Source organism: Centroberyx gerrardi, chromosome 4, assembly GCF_048128805.1.
Source record: "Centroberyx gerrardi isolate f3 chromosome 4, fCenGer3.hap1.cur.20231027, whole genome shotgun sequence".
NCBI lineage: Eukaryota > Metazoa > Chordata > Actinopteri > Beryciformes > Berycidae > Centroberyx > Centroberyx gerrardi.
The window spans coordinates 13375440-13399508 of record NC_136000.1 but is presented as its reverse complement, the minus strand read 5'-3'; the positions used below and the strand labels follow the sequence as shown (position 1 = coordinate 13399508).

At 42.0% G+C, this 24069-nt stretch overlaps 1 protein-coding gene across 1 annotated transcript in view; it reads right to left on the bottom strand.

Moving 5' to 3' along the window:
* Positions 1 to 21600, bottom strand: part of LOC139915991 (uncharacterized) — a 28647-nt gene extending 7047 nt beyond the window's left edge. Inside the window, exons 1-35 of the mRNA XM_078283049.1 lie at positions 21508 to 21600; positions 21163 to 21201; positions 20810 to 21071; positions 20541 to 20655; positions 16774 to 16864; positions 16570 to 16682; positions 16266 to 16479; positions 16047 to 16172; positions 15740 to 15857; positions 15507 to 15645; positions 15275 to 15379; positions 15057 to 15126; positions 14765 to 14902; positions 14475 to 14639; positions 14259 to 14353; positions 13992 to 14118; positions 13638 to 13893; positions 13418 to 13467; positions 13208 to 13308; positions 12952 to 13103; positions 12341 to 12479; positions 12152 to 12259; positions 11876 to 12055; positions 11562 to 11801; positions 11264 to 11420; positions 10894 to 11022; positions 10373 to 10523; positions 9998 to 10041; positions 9645 to 9839; positions 9385 to 9415; positions 8686 to 8806; positions 7473 to 8450; positions 2466 to 5687; positions 1097 to 2390; positions 726 to 958 (exon numbers count right to left, since the gene is read on the bottom strand). Of these exons, the coding sequence (XP_078139175.1) occupies positions 726 to 958; positions 1097 to 2390; positions 2466 to 5687; positions 7473 to 8450; positions 8686 to 8806; positions 9385 to 9415; positions 9645 to 9839; positions 9998 to 10041; positions 10373 to 10523; positions 10894 to 11022; positions 11264 to 11420; positions 11562 to 11801; positions 11876 to 12055; positions 12152 to 12259; positions 12341 to 12479; positions 12952 to 13103; positions 13208 to 13308; positions 13418 to 13467; positions 13638 to 13893; positions 13992 to 14118; positions 14259 to 14353; positions 14475 to 14639; positions 14765 to 14902; positions 15057 to 15126; positions 15275 to 15379; positions 15507 to 15645; positions 15740 to 15857; positions 16047 to 16172; positions 16266 to 16479; positions 16570 to 16682; positions 16774 to 16864; positions 20541 to 20655; positions 20810 to 21071; positions 21163 to 21201; positions 21508 to 21586 (9777 nt within the window). The 5' untranslated portion in view covers positions 21587 to 21600. The remainder of the gene's footprint in view (positions 1 to 725; positions 959 to 1096; positions 2391 to 2465; positions 5688 to 7472; positions 8451 to 8685; positions 8807 to 9384; positions 9416 to 9644; positions 9840 to 9997; positions 10042 to 10372; positions 10524 to 10893; positions 11023 to 11263; positions 11421 to 11561; positions 11802 to 11875; positions 12056 to 12151; positions 12260 to 12340; positions 12480 to 12951; positions 13104 to 13207; positions 13309 to 13417; positions 13468 to 13637; positions 13894 to 13991; positions 14119 to 14258; positions 14354 to 14474; positions 14640 to 14764; positions 14903 to 15056; positions 15127 to 15274; positions 15380 to 15506; positions 15646 to 15739; positions 15858 to 16046; positions 16173 to 16265; positions 16480 to 16569; positions 16683 to 16773; positions 16865 to 20540; positions 20656 to 20809; positions 21072 to 21162; positions 21202 to 21507) is intronic.
* Between the last annotated feature and the right edge of the window lie 2469 nt (positions 21601 to 24069).

Below are 24069 nucleotides of genomic sequence, written 5' to 3'. Positions count from 1 at the left end.
TGATACTTTTAGCAGGTTTGAGGTGAACACTTCCACCTCCAAATCAGTATTAATCCGTGACTTTTATTTTTGTATTGAATTAAATGTATATATTTTGTACAGTTGTAAATGATGTTTGGAATAGTGATGAAAGGACTAGTTTGTTAAAGGAACAGTTCACGCCAAAATGAAATGTACAGCCACCAAACACATAGTGAGTTACGTCTCCTGGTCCTGGTTGTTAAGAGGTGTCTGTGCTTAAATGCGCCTTGCGCCTCCAATACAGGGGGTTGGGTGCGGTGCACACTTGCACAGCGAGGGAGCAGCTGTTAGCCACTTAACAGAGCACTGTAGCGTGAACATGACATGCTTTAAAAAAAAAGTAACTGTCAGTGAGCTAAATATAGGAGATAATAGAGTAAATATAGGCTTTTTGCACTCAGAGTGTAATCGTTTGGCTACAGAACACTTGTATTACGCTGCATGAACTGTGCACAAAAATTAGTTTTTTTTGTTTTTTTTACTCTTTGGAGCTTTACACAACTCCAGCCAACCAAGCCCCATTCATTTCAATTGTGTGGGAGAAGGCTGAGATGGAACTCCAGGAGCTAATCACTGTGTTTGTTGGTCGTATGAATTTCAGTGGAGTTTCGTCCGACACTGGGTCGAGAAGATAATGATAGACATTTCATTTTGGGGTGAACTGTTACTTTAAAGTAGATTTTTATTTAACTAAATTTAAATACCTTTCTAGGTGGCTTGAGATATTCACAGTCTCCAGGACGATTGGTTGCTGTAGTCTTATTAACTGTTGTTGAGGCAATTTGTGTTGTACTAGTAGTGCTTGTTGTGCTGGAGGAAGAAGTTGGTGGAGTGGTAGGGGGACATGGTCTAGCATGCTTCTCAACATTACATGTTGAATTGCAAAATGAAGTGAAACACCAGCCTGCTCCATCAGTCTCATTATAGATGAAACTACCTAATATGAGTATAAAATTGCCATAGTTAGATTAAAATCACCAGTTATGTGATACTTTTTTAAATAAACACAATTACAAAGATAAACATATTTTTTTAAAAGAATTGTTGATAGGACTAACACTTGTGTATTGCTTACCAGGAGAGAAAAACTTATCCAGGTACTTGCAGAAACATACAGTTGTACTGCCTGATGGTGAAGGCTGGAGAGTTGAAGGTGTGGTTGTTGTGGTGGGCTTTTCTGTGGTTGTTGTGATGATGGTGGTGGGCTCTTCTGTGGTTGTTGTTGTTGTGGTAGATATTTCTGTGGTTGTTGTTGTGGTGGGCTTTTCTGTGGTTGTTGTTGTGGTAGATATTTCTGTGGTTGTTGTTGTGGTGGGCTTTTCTGTGGTTGTTGTGGGCTTTTCTGTGGTTGTTGTTGTGGTAGATATTTCTGTGGTTGTTGTGGTGGGCTTTTCTGTGGTTGTTGTTGTGGTAGATATTTCTGTGGTGGTTGTTGTGGGCTTTTCTGTGGTTGTTGCAGCGGTGGACTTTTCTGTAGTTGTGGCTGCAGTGGTACTAGGCTTTTCAGTGGTTATTGTGGTGGGCTTTTCTGTTGTTGTTGTTGTTGTTGTTGTGGGCTTTTCTGTAGTTGTGGTGGTGGGATTTTCTGTAGTTGTTGTGGTGGTGGGCTCTTCTGTGGTTGTTGTTGCAGCCGTGGACTTTTCTGTAGTTGTGGCTCCGGTAGTACTGGGCTTTTCTGTGGTTGTGGTTGTTGTGGTGGTCTTTTCTGTGGTGGTTGTGGTGGGCTTTTCTGTGGTTGTTGTGGTGGGCTTTTCTGTAGTTGTTGTGGTGGGCTTTTCTGTTGTTGTTGTGGTGGGCTTTTCTGTAGTTGTTGTGATGATGGTGGTGGGCTCTTCTGTGGTTGTTGTTGTGGTGGGCTTTTCTGTGGTTGTTGTTGTGGTGGTGGGCTTTTCTGTGGTTGTTGTGATGATGGTGGTGGGCTCTTCTGTGGTTGTTGTGGTGGGCTTTTCTGTGGTTGTGGTTGTTGTGGTAGGCTTTTCTGTTGTTGTTGTGGTGGGCTTTTCTGTTGTTGTTGTGGTGGGCTTTTCTGTAGTTGTTGTGATGATGGTGGTGGGCTCTTCTGTGGTTGTTGTTGTGGTGGGCTTTTCTGTGGTTGTTGTTGTGGTGGTGGGCTTTTCTGTGGTTGTTGTGATGATGGTGGTGGGCTCTTCTGTGGTTGTTGTGGTGGGCTTTTCTGTGGTTGTGGTTGTTGTGGTAGGCTTTTCTGTTGTTGTTGTGATGATGGTGGTGGGCTTTTCTGTGGTTGTTGTTGCAGCGGTGGACTTCTCTGTAGTTGTGGCTGCAGTGGTACTAGGCTTTTCTGTGGTTGTTGTAGGCTTTTCTGTGGTTATGGTGGTGGTAGGCTTTTCTGTGGTTGTTGTTGTGGTGGGCTTTTCTGTGGTTGTTGTTGTGGTGGGCTTTTCTGTGGTTGTTGTTGTGATGGGCTTTTCTGTGGTTGTTGTTGTGGTGGGCTTTTCTGTGGTTGTTGTTGTGGTGGGCTTTTCTGTGGTTGTTGTTGTGATGGGCTTTTCTGTGGTTGTGGTGATGATGGTGGTGGGCTCTTCTGTGGTTGTTGTTGTGGTAGATATTTCTGTGGTTGTTGTTGCAGCCGTGGACTTTTCTGTAGTTGTGGCTCCGGTAGTACTGGGCTTTTCTGTGGTTGTGGTTGTTGTGGTGGGCTTTTCTGTGGTTGTTGGGGTGGGCTTTTCTGTGGTTGTGGTTGTTGTGGTGGGCTTTTCTGTGGTGGTTGTGACGATGGTAGTGGGCTCTTCTGTGGTTGTTTTTGCAGATGCCTCTGGCACAGTGGTATTCTTGACCTGGCCTCCTGTAGATTTCACTGTTGTAACCGCAGGTTGTGTAACAATTTCTTCTGTTGTGATGGATTTTTCAGTAGTTGTGACTGCAGTGGTGGTGGGCTTTTCTGTGGTAGTTGTTGTGGTGGGCTTTTCTGTGGTAGTTGTTGTGGTGGGCTTTTCTGTGGTAGTTGTTGTGGTGGGCTTTTCTGTGGTTGTTGTTGTGGTAGGCTTTTCTGTGGTTGTTGTGATGATGGTGATGGGCTTTTCTGTGGTTGTTGTGATGATGGTGGTGGGCTCTTCTGTGGTTGTTGTTGTGGTGGTAGATATTTCTGTGGTTGTTGTTGTGGTGGGCTTTTCTGTGGTTGTTGTTGCAGCGGTGGACTTTTCTGTAGTTGTGGCTGCAGTGGTACTAGGCTTTTCAGTGGTTATTGTGGTGGGCTTTTCTGTGGTTGTTGTGATGATGGTGGTGGGCTCTTCTGTGGTTGTTGTTGTGGTAGATATTTCTGTGGTTGTTGTTGTGGTGGGCTCTTCTGTGGTTGTTGTTGTGGTGGGCTTTTCTGTGGTTGTGGTTGTTGTGGTAGGCTTTTCTGTTGTTGTTGTGATGATGGTGGTGGGCTCTTCTGTGGTTGTTGTTGTGGTAGATATTTCTGTGGTTGTTGTTGTGGTAGATATTTCTGTGGTTGTTGTGGTGGGCTTTTCTGTGGTTGTTGTTGCAGCGGTGGACTTCTCTGTAGTTGTGGCTGCAGTGGTACTAGGCTTTTCTGTGGTTGTTGTGGTGGGCTTTTCTGTAGTTGTTGTGGTGGTGGGCTTTTCTGTGGTAGTTGTGGTGGGCTTTTCTGTTGTGGTGAGCTTTTCTGTGGTTGTTTTTGTTGTGGTTGTAGTGGTGGTGGTGGAGCTTTCTTTGGTTGTTGTTGGTGTAGGAGTAATTGTGGTTGTAGTTGTACAAAGATTGCTGGGGCCAGTGCAACATCTGACTCGGATTTCATAGTCATAACAAATGGGTGGTATGCCTTGGTCTTGGTTGTGACAAATCAGCCCAACTGCTGGGTCGCATGTAACCTTTTGATCTAGTTCATCCAAAGATAAATCTTTGTACTGTTTTGCTCTACATTCTATTTCTAGAGGTTTTCTGCAAGCCGTCAAGTCTGGTTCCTTAATTTTTTCTATGGTTTCATAATCTCCACCATTTGAGTCAGGATAATCATTGTTTATCCAAGCGGACCATTTACAAAGGCATATGGGTACTGTCTGTGTTGTGGTAGTAGTAGTGATAGTGCTTGTGGGTTGAGGTGATGAGAATGATGGCATTGGTGTTGTTTTAGCCTCTGTGAAAGGTGTTGAGGTTGAGAGAGTCTGACTAGTTGTCACTGCCTCAGTTGAAACACTTGTAATAGTTGATGTTGTTGTAGGCTTTTCTGTGGTTATGGTGGTGGTAGGCTTTTCTGTGGTTATGGTGGTGGTAGGCTTTTCTGTGGTTGTTGTTGTTGTGGTGGGCTTTTCTGTGGTTGTTGTTGTGGTGGTGGGCTTTTCTGTGGTTGTTGTTGTTGTGGTGGGCTTTTCTGTGGTTGTTGTGGTGGGCTTTTCTGTGGTTGTTGTGATGGGCTTTTCTGTGGTTGTTGTGATGATGGTGGTAGGCTCTTCTGTGGTTGTTGTTGTGGTAGATATTTCTGTGGTTGTTGTTGTGGTGGGCTTTTCTGTGGTTGTTGTTGCAGCCGTGGACTTTTCTGTAGTTGTGGCTCCGGTAGTACTGGGCTTTTCTGTGGTTGTGGTTGTTGTGGTGGGCTTTTCTGTGGTTGTGGTGGGCTTTTCTGTGGTTGTTGTGGTGGGCTTTTCTGTGGTTGTGGTTGTTGTGGTGGGCTTTTCTGTGGTAGTTGTGGTGGTGGGCTTTTCTGTGGTAGTTGTGGTGGTGGGCTCTTCTGTGGTAGTTGTGGTGGTGGGCTTTTCTGTGGTTGTTGTGGTGGTGGGCTTTTCTGTGGTAGTTGTGGTGGTGGGCTCTTCTGTGGTAGTTGTGGTGGTGGGCTCTTCTGTGATTGTTGTGGTGGGCTTTTCTGTGGTAGTTGCAGCGATGGTGGACTTCTCTGTAGTTGTGGCTGCCGTAGTACTAGGCTTTTCTGTGGTTGTTGTGGTGGGCTTTTCTGTGGTTGTGGTTGTTGTGGTAGGCTTTTCTGTGGTTGTTGTGATGATGGTGGTGGGCTTTTCTGTGGTTGTTGTGATGATGGTGGTGGGCTCTTCTGTGGTTGTTGTGGTGGTAGATATTTCTGTGGTTGTTGTGGTGGGCTTTTCTGTGGTTGTTGTTGCAGCGGTGGACTTTTCTGTAGTTGTGGCTGCAGTGGTACTAGGCTTTTCAGTGGTTATTGTGGTGGGCTTTTCTGTTGTTGTGGTGGTGGTGGGCTCTTCTGTGGTTGTTGTTGTGGTAGATATTTCTGTGGTTGTTGTTGTGGTGGGCTCTTCTGTGGTTGTTGTTGTGGTGGGCTTTTCTGTGGTTGTTGTGGTGGGCTTTTCTGTGGTTGTTGTGATGATGGTGGTGGGCTCTTCTGTGGTTGTTGTTGTGGTAGATATTTCTGTGGTTGTTGTTGTGGTGGGCTTTTCTGTGGTTGTTGTTGTGGTGGGCTTTTCTGTGGTTGTTGTGATGGGCTTTTCTGTGGTTGTTGTGATGATGGTGGTGGGCTCTTCTGTGGTTGTTGTTGTGGTAGATATTTCTGTGGTTGTTGTTGTGGTGGGCTTTTCTGTGGTTGTTGTTGCAGCCGTGGACTTTTCTGTAGTTGTGGCTCCGGTAGTACTGGGCTTTTCTGTGGTTGTGGTTGTTGTGGTGGGCTTTTCTGTGGTTATGGTGGGCTTTTCTGTGGTTGTTGTGGTGGGCTTTTCTGTGGTTGTTGTGGTGGGCTTTTCTGTTGTTGTTGTGGTGGGCTTTTCTGTAGTTGTTGTGATGATGGTGGTGGGCTCTTCTGTGGTTGTTGTTGTTGTGGTGGGCTTTTCTGTGGTTGTTGTTGTGGTGGTGGGCTTTTCTGTGGTTGTTGTTGTTGTGATGGGCTTTTCTGTGGTTGTTGTTGTGGTGGGCTTTTCTGTGGTTGTTGTGATGGGCTTTTCTGTGGTTGTGGTGATGGGCTTTTCTGTGGTTGTTGTGATGATGGTGGTGGGCTCTTCTGTGGTTGTTGTGGTAGATATTTCTGTGGTTGTTGTTGTGGTGGGCTTTTCTGTGGTTGTTGTTGCAGCCGTGGACTTTTCTGTAGTTGTGGCTCCGGTAGTACTGGGCTTTTCTGTGGTTGTGGTTGTTGTGGTGGGCTTTTCTGTGGTTGTGGTTGTTGTGGTGGGCTTTTCTGTGGTGGTTGTGGTGGTGGGCTCTTCTGTGCTTGTTGTGGTGGGCCTTTCTGTGGTTGTGGTGGGCTTTTCTGTGGTTGTTGTGGTGGGCTTTTCTGTGGTGGTTGTGACGATGGTAGTGGGCTCTTCTGTGGTTGTTTTTGCAGATGCCTCTGGCACAGTGGTATTCTTGACCTGGCCTCCTGTAGATATCACTGTTGTAACCGCAGGTTGTGTAACAATTTCTTCTGTTGTTGTGATGGATTTTTCAGTAGTTGTGACTGCAGTGGTGGTGGGCTTTTCTGTGGTAGTTGTTGTGGTGGGCTTTTCTGTGGTAGTTGTTGGGGTGGGCTTTTCTGTGGTAGTTGTTGTGGTAGATATTTCTGTGGTTGTTGTTGTGGTGGGCTTTTCTGTGGTTGTTGCAGCCGTGGACTTTTCTGTAGTTGTGGCTCCGGTAGTACTGGGCTTTTCTGTGGTTGTGGTTGTTGTGGTGGGCTTTTCTGTGGTTGTGGTGGGCTTTTCTGTGGTTGTTGTGGTGGGCTTTTCTGTGGTTGTGGTTGTTGTGGTGGGCTTTTCTGTGGTAGTTGTGGTGGTGGGCTTTTCTGTGGTAGTTGTGGTGGTGGGCTCTTCTGTGGTAGTTGTGGTGGTGGGCTTTTCTGTGGTTGTTGTGGTGGTGGGCTTTTCTGTGGTAGTTGTGGTGGTGGGCTCTTCTGTGGTAGTTGTGGTGGTGGGCTCTTCTGTGATTGTTGTGGTGGGCTTTTCTGTGGTAGTTGCAGCGATGGTGGACTTCTCTGTAGTTGTGGCTGCCGTAGTACTAGGCTTTTCTGTGGTTGTTGTTGTGGTGGGCTTTTCTGTGGTTGTGGTTGTTGTGGTAGGCTTTTCTGTGGTTGTTGTGATGATGGTGGTGGGCTTTTCTGTGGTTGTTGTGATGATGGTGGTGGGCTCTTCTGTGGTTGTTGTTGTGGTGGGCTTTTCTGTGGTTGTTGTTGCAGCGGTGGACTTTTCTGTAGTTGTGGCTGCAGTGGTACTAGGCTTTTCAGTGGTTATTGTGGTGGGCTTTTCTGTTGTTGTTGTGGTGGTGGTGGGCTCTTCTGTGGTTGTTGTTGTGGTAGATATTTCTGTGGTTGTTGTTGTGGTGGGCTCTTCTGTGGTTGTTGTTGTGATGGGCTTTTCTGTGGTTGTTGTGATGATGGTGGTGGGCTCTTCTGTGGTTGTTGTTGTGGTAGATATTTCTGTGGTTGTTGTTGTGGTGGGCTCTTCTGTGGTTGTTGTTGTGGTGGGCTTTTCTGTGGTTGTGGTTGTTGTGGTAGGCTTTTCTGTTGTTGTTGTGATGATGGTGGTGGGCTCTTCTGTGGTTGTTGTTGTGGTAGATATTTCTGTGGTTGTTGTGGTGGGCTCTTCTGTGGTTGTGGTGGGCTTTTCTGTGGTTGTGGTTGTTGTGGTAGGCTTTTCTGTTGTTGTTGTGATGATGGTGGTGGGCTCTTCTGTGGTTGTTGTTGTGGTAGATATTTCTGTGGTTGTTGTTGTGGTAGATATTTCTGTGGTTGTTGTGGTGGGCTTTTCTGTGGTTGTTGTTGCAGCGGTGGACTTCTCTGTAGTTGTGGCTGCAGTGGTACTAGGCTTTTCTGTGGTTGTTGTGGTGGGCTTTTCTGTAGTTGTTGTGGTGGTGGGCTTTTCTGTGGTAGTTGTGGTGGGCTTTTCTGTTGTGGTGAGCTTTTCTGTGGTTGTTTTTGTTGTGGTTGTAGTGGTGGTGGTGGAGCTTTCTTTGGTTGTTGTTGGTGTAGGAGTAATTGTGGTTGTAGTTGTACAAAGATTGCTGGGGCCAGTGCAACATCTGACTCGGATTTCATAGTCATAACAAATGGGTGGTATGCCTTGGTCTTGGTTGTGACAAATCAGCCCAACTGCTGGGTCGCATGTAACCTTTTGATCTAGTTCATCCAAAGATAAATCTTTGTACTGTTTTGCTCTACATTCTATTTCTAGAGGTTTTCTGCAAGCCGTCAAGTCTGGTTCCTTAATTTTTTCTATGGTTTCATAATCTCCACCATTTGAGTCAGGATAATCATTGTTTATCCAAGCGGACCATTTACAAAGGCATATGGGTACTGTCTGTGTTGTGGTAGTAGTAGTGATAGTGCTTGTGGGTTGAGGTGATGAGAATGATGGCATTGGTGTTGTTTTAGCCTCTGTGAAAGGTGTTGAGGTTGAGAGAGTCTGACTAGTTGTCACTGCCTCAGTTGAAACACTTGTAATGGTTGATGTTGTTGTAGGCTTTTCTGTGGTTATGGTGGTGGTAGGCTTTTCTGTGGTTATGGTGGTGGTAGGCTTTTCTGTGGTTGTTGTTGTTGTGGTGGGCTTTTCTGTGGTTGTTGTTGTGGTGGTGGGCTTTTCTGTGGTTGTTGTTGTTGTGGTGGGCTTTTCTGTGGTTGTTGTTGTTGTGGTGGGCTTTTCTGTGGTTGTTGTTGTGGTGGGCTTTTCTGTGGTTGTTGTTGTGGTGGTGGGCTTTTCTGTGGTTGTTGTTGTTGTGGTGGGCTTTTCTGTGGTTGTTGTTGTTGTGGTAGATATTTCTGTGGTTGTTGTTGTGGTGGGCCTTTCTGTGGTTGTTGTTGCAGCCGTGGACTTTTCTGTAGTTGTGGCTCCGGTAGTACTGGGCTTTTCTGTGGTTGTGGTTGTTGTGGTGGTCTTTTCTGTGGTGGTTGTGGTGGGCTTTTCTGTGGTTGTTGTGGTGGGCTTTTCTGTAGTTGTTGTGGTGGGCTTTTCTGTAGTTGTTGTGGTAGGCTTTTCTGTTGTTGTTGTGGTGGGCTTTTCTGTTGTTGTTGTGATGATGGTGGTGGGCTCTTCTGTGGTTGTTGTTGTGGTGGGCTTTTCTGTGGTTGTGGTTGTTGTGGTAGGCTTTTCTGTGATTGTTGTTGTGGTGGTGGGCTTTTCTGTGGTTGTTGTGATGATGGTGGTGGGCTCTTCTGTGGTTGTTGTGGTGGGCTTTTCTGTGGTTGTGGTTGTTGTGGTAGGCTTTTCTGTTGTTGTTGTGATGATGGTGGTGGGCTTTTCTGTGGTTGTTGTTGCAGCGGTGGACTTCTCTGTAGTTGTGGCTGCAGTGGTACTAGGCTTTTCTGTGGTTGTTGTGGTGGGCTTTTCTGTGGTTGTTGTGGTGGGCTTTTCTGTGGTAGTTGCAGCAGTAGTACTGGGCTTTTCTGTGGTTGTGGCAGCAGTAGTACTGGGCTTTTCTGTGGTTGTTGTTGCTGTCTGTGTTGTGGTAGTGGTGGTGATGGTGGTTGTTGGAAGAGATGACAAGGTTGATGGCAGTGGTGTTGTAGAGGGTCCTGCAAAGAACACATCAAATTTTGTCCTCTTGTTTCACTAACTATTGTAGAGGATTAACACACATTTGTTCGGTATACAAATGTTTACATTTACTTTTTCTGTCTGCCCCATTCAAAAAAGAAAAGACTAAATCATCAAAATATTCACAGGGCAACTGAAAAATCGAAATCAATTGATATATCAGAGTTTTCACATCTACACTATATTTTAAAAATTTCTCATTCTCACCAGATGTTGAGAAAACAAAAACTGTTGTAGTTGTAGTTGTTGTAGTTGTTGTAGTTGTAGGGCAAGGTTTTATGTTCCTCGTAATATTTCCATTTTCCGCGCAAACAGCAGTGATACAGCTTCCATCTCCATCATGGGTGTTGTAGATTGTAGCTCCATAATGGTATACATGTCCTTTATATGAACAATAGCAAGCTACAAAAGAAAATGTGTGTATTTACTGAGCTTGTGTTTTTTTCCAATAGGTTCATACCATTATCCATTTAATGGATCTGGATGAGGTATAATAATTTTCTGGTTGAATAACAATAACAGTTAGATATCATAGTCATAATAATAGATATCCTACTTACCTTGGACATCATAGATGCAATTCACCTTTGTTGAAGAGCAATGACTTAAAAGTAAACAAGAGCAGAAACGATTTTTTCTCTTGAAATTATATTATATATCTTTATAATTATCTTCTACTTATCTAAATATCTTCTTAACAATTATCTTTAATTAACTTGATATATAATTACATACATAAAGATAATATAAAGAACTTGCTAATGCTGTGAAAAAAACAAAAGTCAAAAGTTTTTACTTTATATTACAGTTGAACAACATGGTTGTATTGCAGTAATATACAGTATATCATTGCATCACTTTTTGAAAAACAAATGCCATGGTGAATAACAACTTTTGCACCACCTGCAACGTCAATAAGATGGGAAGTGACATACCATCTCTGACAATTTTCCTTTGAAGGAATGATGCTTCCTTCCTCGTAATGCTTCCCTTCATCATCATAGCAGCCACACTCCTCCTCTGACACACACTTCATAGTAACTTCTTCCAAATAAGATTGTTCCGGAGGGCATCTTGGATAGCAACCTAAGAAAATTAAATGTTAATTCAGAACTCAGACACAGAATAGGTACAGAGAGGAATTGTGGCGTAAATCATCTGGGAAATTGTGAGTGGAGAAAGCGAATGAGTAATGCTCTCCCTTCCTTCAACAGCTACTGTCAAGGTGCCCTTAAGCAAGGCATTTTACCCTCAACTGCTCCAGTGGAGCTGCTTAGTGGCCAACAGTAGAAGACTATGGTTGTACTGCGAAGTTGTGATTGTGTTTAATTGCATGAATGTGAAGAGGGGTGTCGTTGGAAAAGAGCAGACATGCTCAGTCAACTTTCAGTCAACTGGATAAATAAAAGCTTAACGAAACAAATGCGCTATCGCTCTTATGACTTGCTAATTGTACCTTCCAATGCTGGAATTTGATTGGAGCATATTCCAGAGGGATTCCTGCACGTCTTTATACATGGTTTTCCACAAGGCTCATAGTGCCATTCGCACTCTCCAGAAGGGTTATAATAATCACAGAATAGAGCTAGGAAGAAGAGGAATGTTAACAAGATATGAGTAAAGATTACTTAGTAATGTAAATAATCTTGTAATAATGGTTACCTATGGAGAGTTGAAGCTCATACAAGCATGCAATTGAAGGTAATTGAAATTAATTGGTAGCAGATCTGTTACAGAGCGATGCTAAGTTTATAATACTTTAAAACATTACAATTAAAATGACTGATGCTTTGCACTCATCTCCCCAACGCAAATGAAAGACTCACGGCAGATTGTGGGAGTCCTCCATTTCACGCAGACTCCAGCCTCATTACAGGCAGCTGCATAGGCTGCTACAGCCGAGCAGAAGCACTCACAATCTCCTCCAGTATTGCAGGCACATGAGTCTCTCACACAGGCATCATAATAGTTTTGAGGATCCACCTTTTCAAAAGAAACAGTTTTAACTGCAGTTAGAGATGGTATTGTATTTCACCAGCTTATTATACAGCAAGTCATTGTGTAAACTGTTATGAACTATTATAACTTGGCTTGGTAATTTTACCAATGTATATATTGGTATACCTGTGAATGGCAGCCAGCAAATACTTTACTGTTGATGATGCTGCAATGTTTCAGTGCCCATGCCTGCCTGTGTGAGTATGAAGTGCAGGGGTTTTTCAATGTGTTAGAATTAGGGCAACTGGGTGACACTTTCCAGCTGTTTCCAAACTCAAGAGCTTCAACCACAACTTCTTTGTTTCTGGTGGTGAAATCATTCTTGATATTTCCATCGTAATTCCCACACAGACCACAGACTTTTCCCTGGAAGAAAAATAGATCTAGTTAAATTGTAAATGGCAACCATAGTGATTTTTAACTGAGGCCTGCTCACTCACCTTGAATGTGGAGCTGAGTTTGATCATCAGGGTTGTCTTCTTATTCCAGATGAGAATCAGGCCATTCTTGGCCTCAATAACGAGATATATACCAATAGTGTGGACCTGATAGGGTATATCTACTCCTTTGCTTTGTTGGATAACTTTGATATTTTCCTCTGACAGTACAATTTCTTTGTTCTGAAAGAAACAAAACATGTTGATTTGTAAAAAAAACTCCCAAGGTTACTTTCAATGCCTCTCAATATTCTCAATGTCTTTTACAGTGTTATATACCCCTAAGTAGAGCTTGATAGCAGTGGAGCAGATGTTTTCAGTAGTTCCACATGGAATGTTCTCAGTGAGAACCCTGAAGGTTCTATCCGTATTGTTCCCACAGTGATCCTGCAAGATATTGATGTCAATATTCCAAGACTGAATCTCCACAAATCACAAACAATGACTAAACACAAACCTGCACTATACCTGAGTGAAGACGTAGCCACAGTCACCATTGAAAGAAAACTTCTTCTCATCAAAAGTGATGTAATGTCCTTCTCCATATATGGTACAGGTCCCAGCACACTGAAGATCTGTACATTTCCATTTTCTCCTTGTGCAAGTGCTATGATTATGAGATAATAAGGTTGCATTTCAACACAGTGAAGAGACTTTCAACAAAAAAAACAGACATAGCACTACATCATAGCAGAACTAGATGGCACTCAGTAGTGTGCCATCTAGTGCATACCTCCGCCAACACTATGCAATCATCAAGATATGCCAGTTCCTCATGTTGAATTTTCACTAAAAGTTAATAATTTATTCCATGCCCCATTACCAACTTGTTTCACATCACGGGATGCACACATTTTCATGACTGTACCTGAAATGGGATCTGAGATATGTCTGTTCAAACTCTAGCCACTTTTAAGCATTTCAGTTGATTATATAACACTATGTGGCCAGTCATCACTATATTTGTAAAATTGGCATGGCAGTTATGTCTAAACTGAATATGTGCTCTCCAGTGTCCTGGTGTTGTTTCCAATCCATTCATAACTTCATGAGACATCCTGGTCATGCAAATCCCTTACCAAGTATTACAGTCCACTTTGACAGTCTGTCCAGGCTGGTACGAGACTCCGTTGTGTGTGCAGGGACAAAGCTCCTCCTTGATACAGCCTCCTTTACCATTTGACAGCAGACCAGCAGGACATACACAGCCTGAGATACACTGTCTACTGATCTATAAAACACAGCAAGAATGTACTTAATATGTGATTCTACTGCTTTAGAATATGTAACATTCATATAATATTCACCAACAGTTATCATCCAATGTCAATTTACACATTCTGTGTCCAGAGTCTGGCAGCTTTTCTGGCACTCGGATCCTTTGGCACCTGGCTTTGCACTTGAGCAGTTGAAGAAAACCATTGGAGCTGTGCATGCTGAGGGCAACGATAGCATGTTAAACGACACCACTGTATGCTAAGCATGTTTCATATTATAATTTGCTGTGGGACAAGTATTACAATGACCTGAGTGCTCTGCACCTACATTCATCGATGATGTTTCCAGTACAGCTTAATTTTCCACCTTTGCAGGAGCTAGAATGTAGAGAGAGAAAGGCAAGAGAGATAGAGAAAAGAAATACATTTTTCCATAATTTCTTGCCAGTGAGAATAGAGTGCTACAGCAAGGCCAAACTAGGATCATTGTTGATCAGTTCAAAAATAATGATCTGCTATAATTTAATTGTTTACAGTGAAATCCTCACCAAGTTCTTCCATTGATCCTGGTGACCTGCCCAGGGCGAACCACCATGTCTCCCACATAGCAGGAGCACTGTGAGGCTGGCACACACACTCCCTTCTCACTCAGGTAAGTTCCTTCAGCACAGCCACAGCCATCAAGCGGGGTAAAGTCAACTTGGCATGTTAAGTCAGACTGGCTAAGAGAGCGACAAGTGCGACGACAGCTAGTCATTCTGTAGCCATACACCATGTTAGCAGGGCAGCCAGTTGAGTATTTCTCTGTTAAAACAAGACAGACATATGCCTCACTTAGTTTTTACACACACAAATCTTTAGTTTGATTGACACTGACGGTTCATCATTGAGGTAGAGCTTACTGCAAGTGATGTCTCTCCATCCTTTCAATGAGACACCTGCAGCGGCACATGCATGAACATAGGAGGATATGGCAGCACACATGCACTCTTCGCTCTTTTCACAGGCACAGGTGTCGTGAATGCAAGACTGAGGAGAAGAGCAGTCACAAGCTAAATGTATAGTTGATTAACTTGTAAACAAAAGTACATAAACACACACACAAAACAACAGCTTAAGTAATTTGTATTAGATTGATCACATGCAAAAAAAAATACATCACATCTTACAGCTTTATAGACATCTGGGTTTATTTCCGAATGGCACTGGGAAAAAATCCCTTTTGGGTCTGACAACAAGGAGCACCAAACGTCGGCATATTTCTCTATGAAAACAAACAACAAACAAAGATGATTGTTAGATGTTAGGGTGTGATAGAGTAATAAATGATAATTAGATAGTGTACATGACGTCTGTGACTTTTGTGTGTGAGTCCAGTCGCCTACCCTTCTCTACACCCAAACTGCAGGGGTTCCAAAATACGTTTGTCACATCGGGGCAGCTTGCTTTGGTCTTCCAAGTGTTGGCAAATGTCACAGCCGTTCCCTCAATCAATCCATTACGGGTTTTGAAGTCATCAGCCTCCACATCATTAAAATCTCCGCAAAGGCCTGGAAAGAGGATATACGCATTATGCAAACAAATACTCAGATATGATTGCACTGATTAAATATATTAAAACAACACATTGGATTTATTAAACCATGATCAAAATACTGCAAGAATGCAAACATACCGTATATTTTCCCTTTATGGGAGGAACTGGCTGTGATATAGACCTGCATTATGGGTGTGAGCTGTATCTCAAGGTGAAGCCCGTAGCTGGTGTGGATAACAATGTAGAATGTTGATGGGCTGAAGACTGTCACGTCATCTGTGAAACAAAAACACATATTCAAACGCTTGCATAGAAACTGGTCTTCATTATAACATCTGCGCTAACACGAGTTAGTCAACAAGTGACTATTTTAAAAGGGAACAAAATAGACTATGTGGAGAAATAATGCCTGAAAGAAATAACCACTCACCCATGAGAAGTGGCAATTGAGCAATCAGTTTATTATAAAAGACTCTTCCGCTAGCTTCAACTACAATCATCTGCAAATTGGAAAAATGACAGTATGACTGTTACTTAACTGGTCAAACATCCACCCATCTAACTAAACTTTTTCCAACAGATATGAAATGGAAAATATCACAGAAATATGTTTACACTTTCTTAGGAGAGACCCCCAATATAATTTACCATGTGTTTGGGCAATAATAGAGTAACCGGGCCCAGGCAAGTCTCTTTATCTGTTTTTCCACATCTGACCAGGTCACCAATAACTGTGAAAATCCCGTTAGTTTCCTGGAATCGAAGTAAGACATGGACAAAAATGCACTTATTTACAAACTGATTGCTTATTTACTGTTATTGTAATAAAGTTAACTTAGTGCCCTTATAACATAAATTAGTTTCAGTTTGAATCCCTCACCTTGGAGAGAATATAAGAGCATTCTCCATGGAAGGTGTATGTTTTGTCATCATACGTGGAGATGTGAGAGCCACCCAGTACGGAGCAGGTAGCAGGGCAGTCCAAAACCTTACAGCTCCACTGACCCTGAGTACAGGTACTGACAATAGAGTTCAGTCACTTCAACTGGCCAGACCACCTTAAATACATATGTTGTGATTGAGCAGTATCTGGATAAATATGTAAATTGTTACCATTTCTGACATGTCCTTGAGTATGATTCCCCGGGTTTGTATGACTTGCCGTTGTGTCGGCAGGAGCACTGGTCAACAGGAACACACCCAGACTGTGTAATGTCGTCAAAGACAGTTCCTTGGGAGAAGCATGATGAAATCGTTAGTCTTGAGCCAACAGTAAACTGATATACACAGTGCAAATCCTGGAATAGCCATACATGCGTGGGCATTAGCAGATTATTTTTCAGATCTCAACAAAAGAGATCCGCTGCTAAAAATGTGCCGAAGTGTCAACTGAGCCGGTTTGAAAAATCAGGGAACTTACCAGATGGACAGAAGCAGCCATCTGTGCAATGATCTTCACACAGTTGGCTTCTCTCTGGGTTGCTGCAGGTGTCAGTACAGGGACTACCACATTCATTGTACTCCATGTTGAAAGGACATGTTTTTGCTATTCAATAAATACAAATGTATACATTTAAAAAAGAGAAATCCTGTTTTATAACTATAAAACTGCAAAGCTACAAATTTTGTTCTTTTTTACCACATAGTTGAGCAGTCTTCCAGCGCTGTGGTTTCCCGCCTGCATGAGCGCACTGACGGGAGTACTCTGATATGGTCGGACACAGGCATGAGATGCCGCTGCTGTTGCAGTGGCACAGGTCCTTCACACAGGCTTCGATGAAGGAGTCAGTATCAATCAGGTCTTTACAGCTGAGGAATGCAGGTCCTGACAGAAGGTTCTTACAGAGGCCTTCCTGTGGGTCAAAATAAGTGTTTTGTTTACTTCAACCCAAAGACAAGCCTCTGTATATAAAGTGCTTTAAATCCAATCCATCTTCACATACCTGATCTGTACAATTCTGCGTAGTCTGAGGGGAAACCTCTTCACAGTCGTCAGTAGGGCTGTTGACTTTCCAAACCTCCCCATATTCTTCAGTAGACTTACTTACACGATCCCCTGTAGGCAGAGGAAAAATAGTTTTTAGCAAATGTGAATATCAATATTGTATGTTTTTTATTTTTTTTATTTTGCTTTATTCAATATTTACCCATTTTAATGAACTCATCATAAATCTGGACTCCATTGAAGTCGCCACACAGGCCACATGTCTGATTCTTGAATTTTGCATCCATCTCAACCTTACATCAAAGTGAAAATTAGGTTTGAATTATTAAATTACAGTACATAAAACACATTTTGCTGGTGGGGCCATTTGTGCATAAAACTTCTAAGAATGAGAGTAGTAATCTAGGATCACAAGGTGAGGTTACATGACTATGTAAATGAGACACACTGAAATTGTCTTGTCAAATTTTATCAACACTGTCAGATGTTTATAAAACAATCAGGAACTCTCATGGTCAGGTATAGCCATGAAAACCCTGTTACCACTTCCTATTAAATATCATGGCACAATTACACAGCTATGGTGAGTTTGATATTGTTGATATCTTAAATACATTACAATGATATTACTATGGTAACAACCCTAAATAAACACTTCACTTGTGGTTGTTGATATAAAGCACTCTAGGAAAATCAACAGTGGTTCGCAACCCCAACACCATCCCTCTATCAGGGCTGCCAACTTTTCAGAAAACCTTGGAGTGAGATTTGATGGAAGTTGGGCGCGTTTGGAGTCGCCACCGCACGCCGAAGACATTTATTTTTATTCATTTTTGTACTTGAAGTAAAGAAACATGACTATTTCCAGCCATTTCCCCAGTTTCATAACTTCTAATCCTTACCCCAACCATTAAAAAATGAACATGGAAATAAAACAGTTTTTGGCCACCAGAGGGATCATTGACCTGGTGGCCAAAGACCCCAACCTCAGTATTTTCAACAATGTGGACAGGAGTCAGTGAGGGACATTCACTCTTCTAGGCTGGTCCCCTACACTACAGGGTCCAGCAAAAAATTGACTTTGTGAAAAGACAAGCCCAATAGTCTATTTTACATCAAACAACATGTACTGTAGTAGTCAGTGCCTGAATTGGACCAAAAAATGTGCCAGTACCCTAATTCAGCAGTTGCATGACATGAGCATCGCATGTGTCTTGGACATATTTATATTTATACGCATATCTTGGTAATATATCCCACTTCAAATGTATTTTGAAGTGGGATATATCAATGTATGCATTTCATTACATACAAATATAATATTGCATATATGCTACAATAAAACCAACTGAAAATGAAACAAGACTGCAGTCAGTGGTGAAATGTGCTGGGTTAGTGCTGTAATAATATCAGAGAAAGATTACATCAGAGAAAGATTACATACTTACAAGCATACAGAAGACTGATGCAAATAGACAGAGGCCAATATTGTTTTTATATAACTGACGGACAGAGCTGTCTGTGCTTTTTGGAGGTAGTGGCAACAAAGCAATATTGACCTTTTGTTGTTGACAGTCATGATATAAGAAAACTAGCATTATGTAACTTTTTACGTACATTTATTCCTCCTTGGCGCAATAACATAGCATTCATTTGTGCTTGCACCTCCTCTATTTTCTTTTCTGTCTCTATTGGCACCTGACCAGTAGTGTTGATTGGACATATTGGCGTTTGATTACCATGAATTTCTTCATGATTGACACTTTAACGGCCCTGTGCTCCACTGACTGCTCTGCTCCATCAGATCAAGTGAAGAGGCATCACTCTGCTCACAATATAAATGTATTTATTTTTTCTACACAATTAGTATTATTCCATTGTCGTTTTGCCCACAAAGTCCTGCATCAGAATGTAAGCCATTATATTCTTTACAATCTGCCTTTGCGGGGCAAAACGTCAGTAGAATGGTTTTAATATTGCAGAACACGTAATTACAAGAGGCTATTTAATTTAGGGCCAGAGTGACACCTCTTCACTTGATCTATGCAGCTTTGTTTTCGGCTGCAGTTTGACTCACCGTGTGTGAGTGCAGCGCTGCCTTCAGTCTGTAGGATGCTGTCTGCTTAAATGAAGCCCTATCAAGTCTATGGCGCACTTTTTCCATACGGAGATGCTCTCTTCATTCAACTAAGGCGTACCAGGAGGTGGCGGCACGGAATAAGAAGTAAGGGTACTCATGTGGACAAAAATCAGAACTGCCGGGAGTACTCAGTACCGGTGAGTACCGGCCCATTTCAGGCACTAGTAGTAGTAATAGTGTTAGTAGGCTAATACTCACCACCTGTCAGATTGTTTTTCGAATTCGAAGCCTCCGATGTAGAGCACTAGTGGAGTCTGTCCGAAAGGGTTTCAAAACAGGCTGCAAGTTCGCGGCAAAATAGCGCATTTTTTTTCTTTTTTTTGATTTGACAGAGTGAGAAATAGGAGGTGCGCGTGCGAGCGTGTGAAGAGGGTAATATGCGTGAGTCTCACGCTCACTGCGTGAGAGTTGGCAGCTCTGGGCCGAGCCTCTATATTAAATAGAACTGCAACTGTATCATTAACATAATTATTTGGCTTTGAATGTATGCTTGTTGTGTTTACTTTAAGTTTACAGTCATACAGAACTGTTTGCACTTAGTCTGTCAAACTTGTGTGCATAAGTCTTGTGATGTGTCAGCACTATTTAACCTAGTTGAATTCCTTGTGCACGGGTTGGCATGATAAAAGCAATTTTGATTCTGATACAAGGCATAAACATACACATTTCAAGTAACTAGCAACTGAAAAAAAATAGCTGTTGTGAAGTAGAAAGGTAGTATTTTTACAATACTGTGGTTTTTGTCTGTTGCCAGTACTGTGACAGACATGTAGCCTAGATGGTCATTTTTGCATCACATCGCCACAGAAACACATATTTGATAATCAACCCACTAATGTCTTCACTGTTGCTGTTGTTGTTAATACATGTGCACTGATGTCAATTTTAAAAGCAAGAGAGCCACTGTGGGATAATGACCATCTATCTGCTTTTGAAACATCACATGCCGAATGAACATGGGGTCTGCTATTGAATTATCACTCAAACACGTAAGATTAGATGTTTAATAGGCTAAATATTTGGGCGAGAGAGAGAGAGATTGTCCAACGATTGTCCAATCACAACACTGGATGAAAAATAATTTAAACAAATACACATGGCCACTTTGATTTGCTTTGAAAGTCTGTGAAGAAAGTGAAGATGGACGATATAAAGTTAATCACCCAAATGGACAAATACAGGGAGCTACAGCATTGTTTCTACAAAGACAACATTAAAAAAGGTAAGGCCTGGGATGTTGTTGCTTCATCTGTCCCACTATGCGTCCCTTCCCTGGCCTTTTCCCTGCGGCTAAAGCTGGCGGTAAGTTGAAAGAAGCGAAAGAAGTTGAGGTTTATATGAGTGGCTGCACTCATCATACTCATTGGTGCATTGTGGTCCACTTATGAAATAATCTCTCAAATAATATACAAGGTTTTGCCCACTGTGCACTCTGCCCATGCCTGTGCTCGCCCGTGACATATTCGGGAGGGTGCCGGGAGCCCTTAATCGACTGCACCCATTGTATTACGTGTTTGAGTGCTTCCGTGAGAGTGTGTGTGTGTATGTGTTAGGGGCACCCCCCTAACACACACACAAACACACACACACACACACACTCTCACAGATGCTTGGGATATACAGTATATTTAATCAAACTGATCATCTCACGGTTGACGTAACTGTACATATGTGAAGCAGAAAACATTTGAAATCAGTCCTCTACCCAAAGACAGGAATCCGTTAAACACTTAATTATATTTGTGGTCTCTATCTGTCAGTTACCTGGTAATACCTATTATGATCAGTTTCTATAAACCGAACCAAAACAGCATTGTGAAAATGCATACCCAGAGGGAGTCGTCTTCATTCCACATGACGACCAAACCTAGCTTTGCTACGATTTTGACATAGGAGACGGTCCTCTCAATTAAAACGCCAAACTCGCTGAATGGTATGGTGACCCTGGGGAGAAAAGAAAACGCCTCCTTGTCAGTGAGATGATGATATCATTAACAAGCACTGTAACCAATACAGCAGAGAGCAATGACATGTCACATTATCAGAATACTTTGACAACAATAATGTACTTCTATTAACAACTTAGCTATGGACTCACGGTTTCTCATTGACACTGACTGAAGTGTTGGATAACTCCACCAAGGTCCCATCCAGCTTCATAGTGACCTTCTTAATGGTGGTGAGCCCATTCATCTCCTGCCGCTGGAGCTGAATATTGAAATCCTCATAGCTGCCCTTACACTGGGATGTGAGGACGTAGTTACAAGTGAAGGGAAGCTGGAAGAAATCTCCGTCGAAGGTCTTAAAGTGGTGGTTTCCCCATGTACTGCAGAACTGCTCATTGTGAGAGGTTCTCAATTCTAATTTGTGTAGAAAATAGCCATTAGAGTTCAAACTGCACATCATTTATGTTTTGCTATGTTGTCTTTTATCTTGGAGAAAATACATCACCTGTGATTAATGGCTTTTTGGTCACTGACTGAATCATGACTTGAAAAGAAGAGAAAAGAAACACATTTTTGCACTCATTGCATGTTAGCATTTCTATTGTCATTAGACAAGAGCAGGTCTACTTTTATATTTATATGATATGTACTTAAAAAGAATCACCATATCATCCATGACATTGGAGACATTTGATCAAGTTTCCTTCCTTCTACATTTATGATCTTGTTTAAACCCACGATGAAAATCCTCTCACAGCGCAGGATGACACCTGAATAAGTTTAATCTTTGCATTGAAACTAACTTCAATGCAACTTCAAGCCATCTGTGTATCCCAGTGAATGTACTTACCGGTGTGTGCTGCAGATAGTCCGATGCAGAGGGTGAGCCATGGCATCACCCATCCAAGTGTCATCCTGGTGTTTCTCATGTTCCAAGAGTGGTCCCTGCTCTGACAGGGAGGATTGAGACACCTGGCCCCACACTAAGATGGTCATATAATATAGTTCGGTGTATGTTTGTAATTAAGGAGGGGTTAACTAGATACATTTTGGGTGTCACCCCTTGTGGTTTTGTTTGCGTGATAAGATCAGGACCATGAAGAGGCTGCTTATGACAACACTTATTTCAGACTGTCACCAAGCATCCTATAAATCATGCTCAGACTCTCTGACGACTTCATTTTAGTTAAGCTTTGGTAAACATTAGCATACATTCCTATAAGTAGGAACAATCGTTTTTTAATTCAGCCCCATACATTTGCGGTTTATGATATTTGCTTAAATTATGGCATACTATTTTTTATTTTCACGCCCTGTTCTTTGTGAGTGTGTACATACTTAAACAGGAATCATGTTCCTTTTCCACTGAACCAGAGCATGTTAAGATAAGCTCCGGGTTGTCACTACATATATGTTAACCATTGGAGGAAATGTTTTGACATGAATCTTTGGCTTTGGAGGGTTATTTGTCTTATAAAGCACCGAAACATACGTTGACCAAACATTTGCCAAAGACTGGGATTAGTGAAATGGGCATTGAGAGCCTAGCATGGCTCTGTATTATCACCCCTTATATTCCACCCTAGTAAAACTATTACCATTGTGTATTGATGAACCTGAACAAGGTGAAAGCTAATATTTACCAATACACAGAATGTGATGTAACCATCCCTTGTGCTTTTAAACTAGGGTGAGTGCCTATAGAAACATGGCTTAGTAGAGGTAAGTGGGGGAGGTGAAAGCAAGTATGTCATTGGGCATCTCCCAACACATTGCTGAAACATCTATACATAATTCACACAGTAAATAATTTCTGAGGTTTGCTTCTCATTATTTTTTCCAAAATGCCTCTTAATATATGGTCATAGACTGAAAATTAGCCTGTCTGACATTTCCAAGAATGTTGATCAAGGTGCACTGTAGGCACCCTGGTGGTTTCGGGGGCATGTCTGCATGACGCTTGCCTACCTCATTGTGGATTTGAGTCTGACTCACAACCTATATGACAAATGTCTTGCCCTCTCCCATCAGTCCTGGTTCTCTCCATGGTGTGCTGGGTGGCAAAGCGGAAATGCCGTAACAAAAGTAACAGGATTGCACCTCTACATTACCAGGGAGGTAGACGCCTAGAATGGTCTGTTCACAATAGTCCTTGGACTCTGGCAAAAGGATAAAAAATGTGAAACTGTAAGACTAAGAATGTTTTTGTGGTGTATTTTTTTTCTTGACAGTAGGATTAATTATCCTGGTTGGGCATGATGACACTTCATTTTGTTCAGTGTTTGTCTTTCAGGTCTGTGCTTGTTGAAAGGAAACCAAGTGTATCTGTGCATATTTACCCTGCAGTTCCAATACCTTATTTGACTACTGACTACTGGCATATATCCAACCGGACAGTTCATGTTGATCACTGGGTGAGTGTTGCTGTTACATTCTGGGGAGATGAAGATGATTAAAAAGCAGAGGTGGGGACTTGAGTCACATGACGTGTACTCAAGTCAGACTCAAGTCACAGTTTTAATAGTTCTGATGACTTGGGACTTGACTTTGACTTGTACTTTGATGACTTGAAAAGGTTTCTAAACTCTTGACAAAAGATCTTGTGTTTGTGTAAATGACTTAGAGTGAAAGTTACTAAGAGATTTGTCCCAACAGACGACTGAATTTAAATTCTGTTTTCTGAATTTGTATGGAATGATTGAATTTATTGAGGTTGAAACTGATTATCGAAATCAAACTCATGATGCTCTTACCAAGTTTTTTTATCCTATTAAAATGATATTACACTGAAGTTTTCTCTAACATATTAATTGATACTGGACTGGATTTGTTCTGACTTGACTTGGTAATCTACATTTAGACTTGGGACTTGACTTGAGACTTGTGTCTCAAGACTTGAGTGACTTGGGACTTGTGAGCAATCTTCAAGAAATAAATTACATTCATAAAACCAAATAGAAACATTTGCATCAATGAGGTGTCTCTTACATCAAACATAAGTAGAACAGCAAGGGTCTGATGGATTAGTTTGGTTGACAAGGATGAACCCTGGGTTGGTGCAGTTCTGTACTGGTGGTGCTGGGCACACCTTGGGCTTGCAAGTCACAGCCTTAGTAGACTCTTTGCAGATGCAGTTTTGCAGTTGTGCTCAAACCCTGTCATCCAGCTGCTGGCTGTCACTTTATCTATTGTTGACTAGTTATGGTGAACATCTTAAGTTTTTTCTTAAGTTATTTGTTTTCAATATTTATACATTTTTAGAGATAATGCATTGATTTAACATTGCATTTTAACTATTATATTGATATTATAGTACTATCAAAATTATTGTTTATATAGAAACCTCTAAAAGAATTTGGATATTCATGGGTCCCTATAAGGTTCGGTATACTTCAATATAGTAGTGCACCAT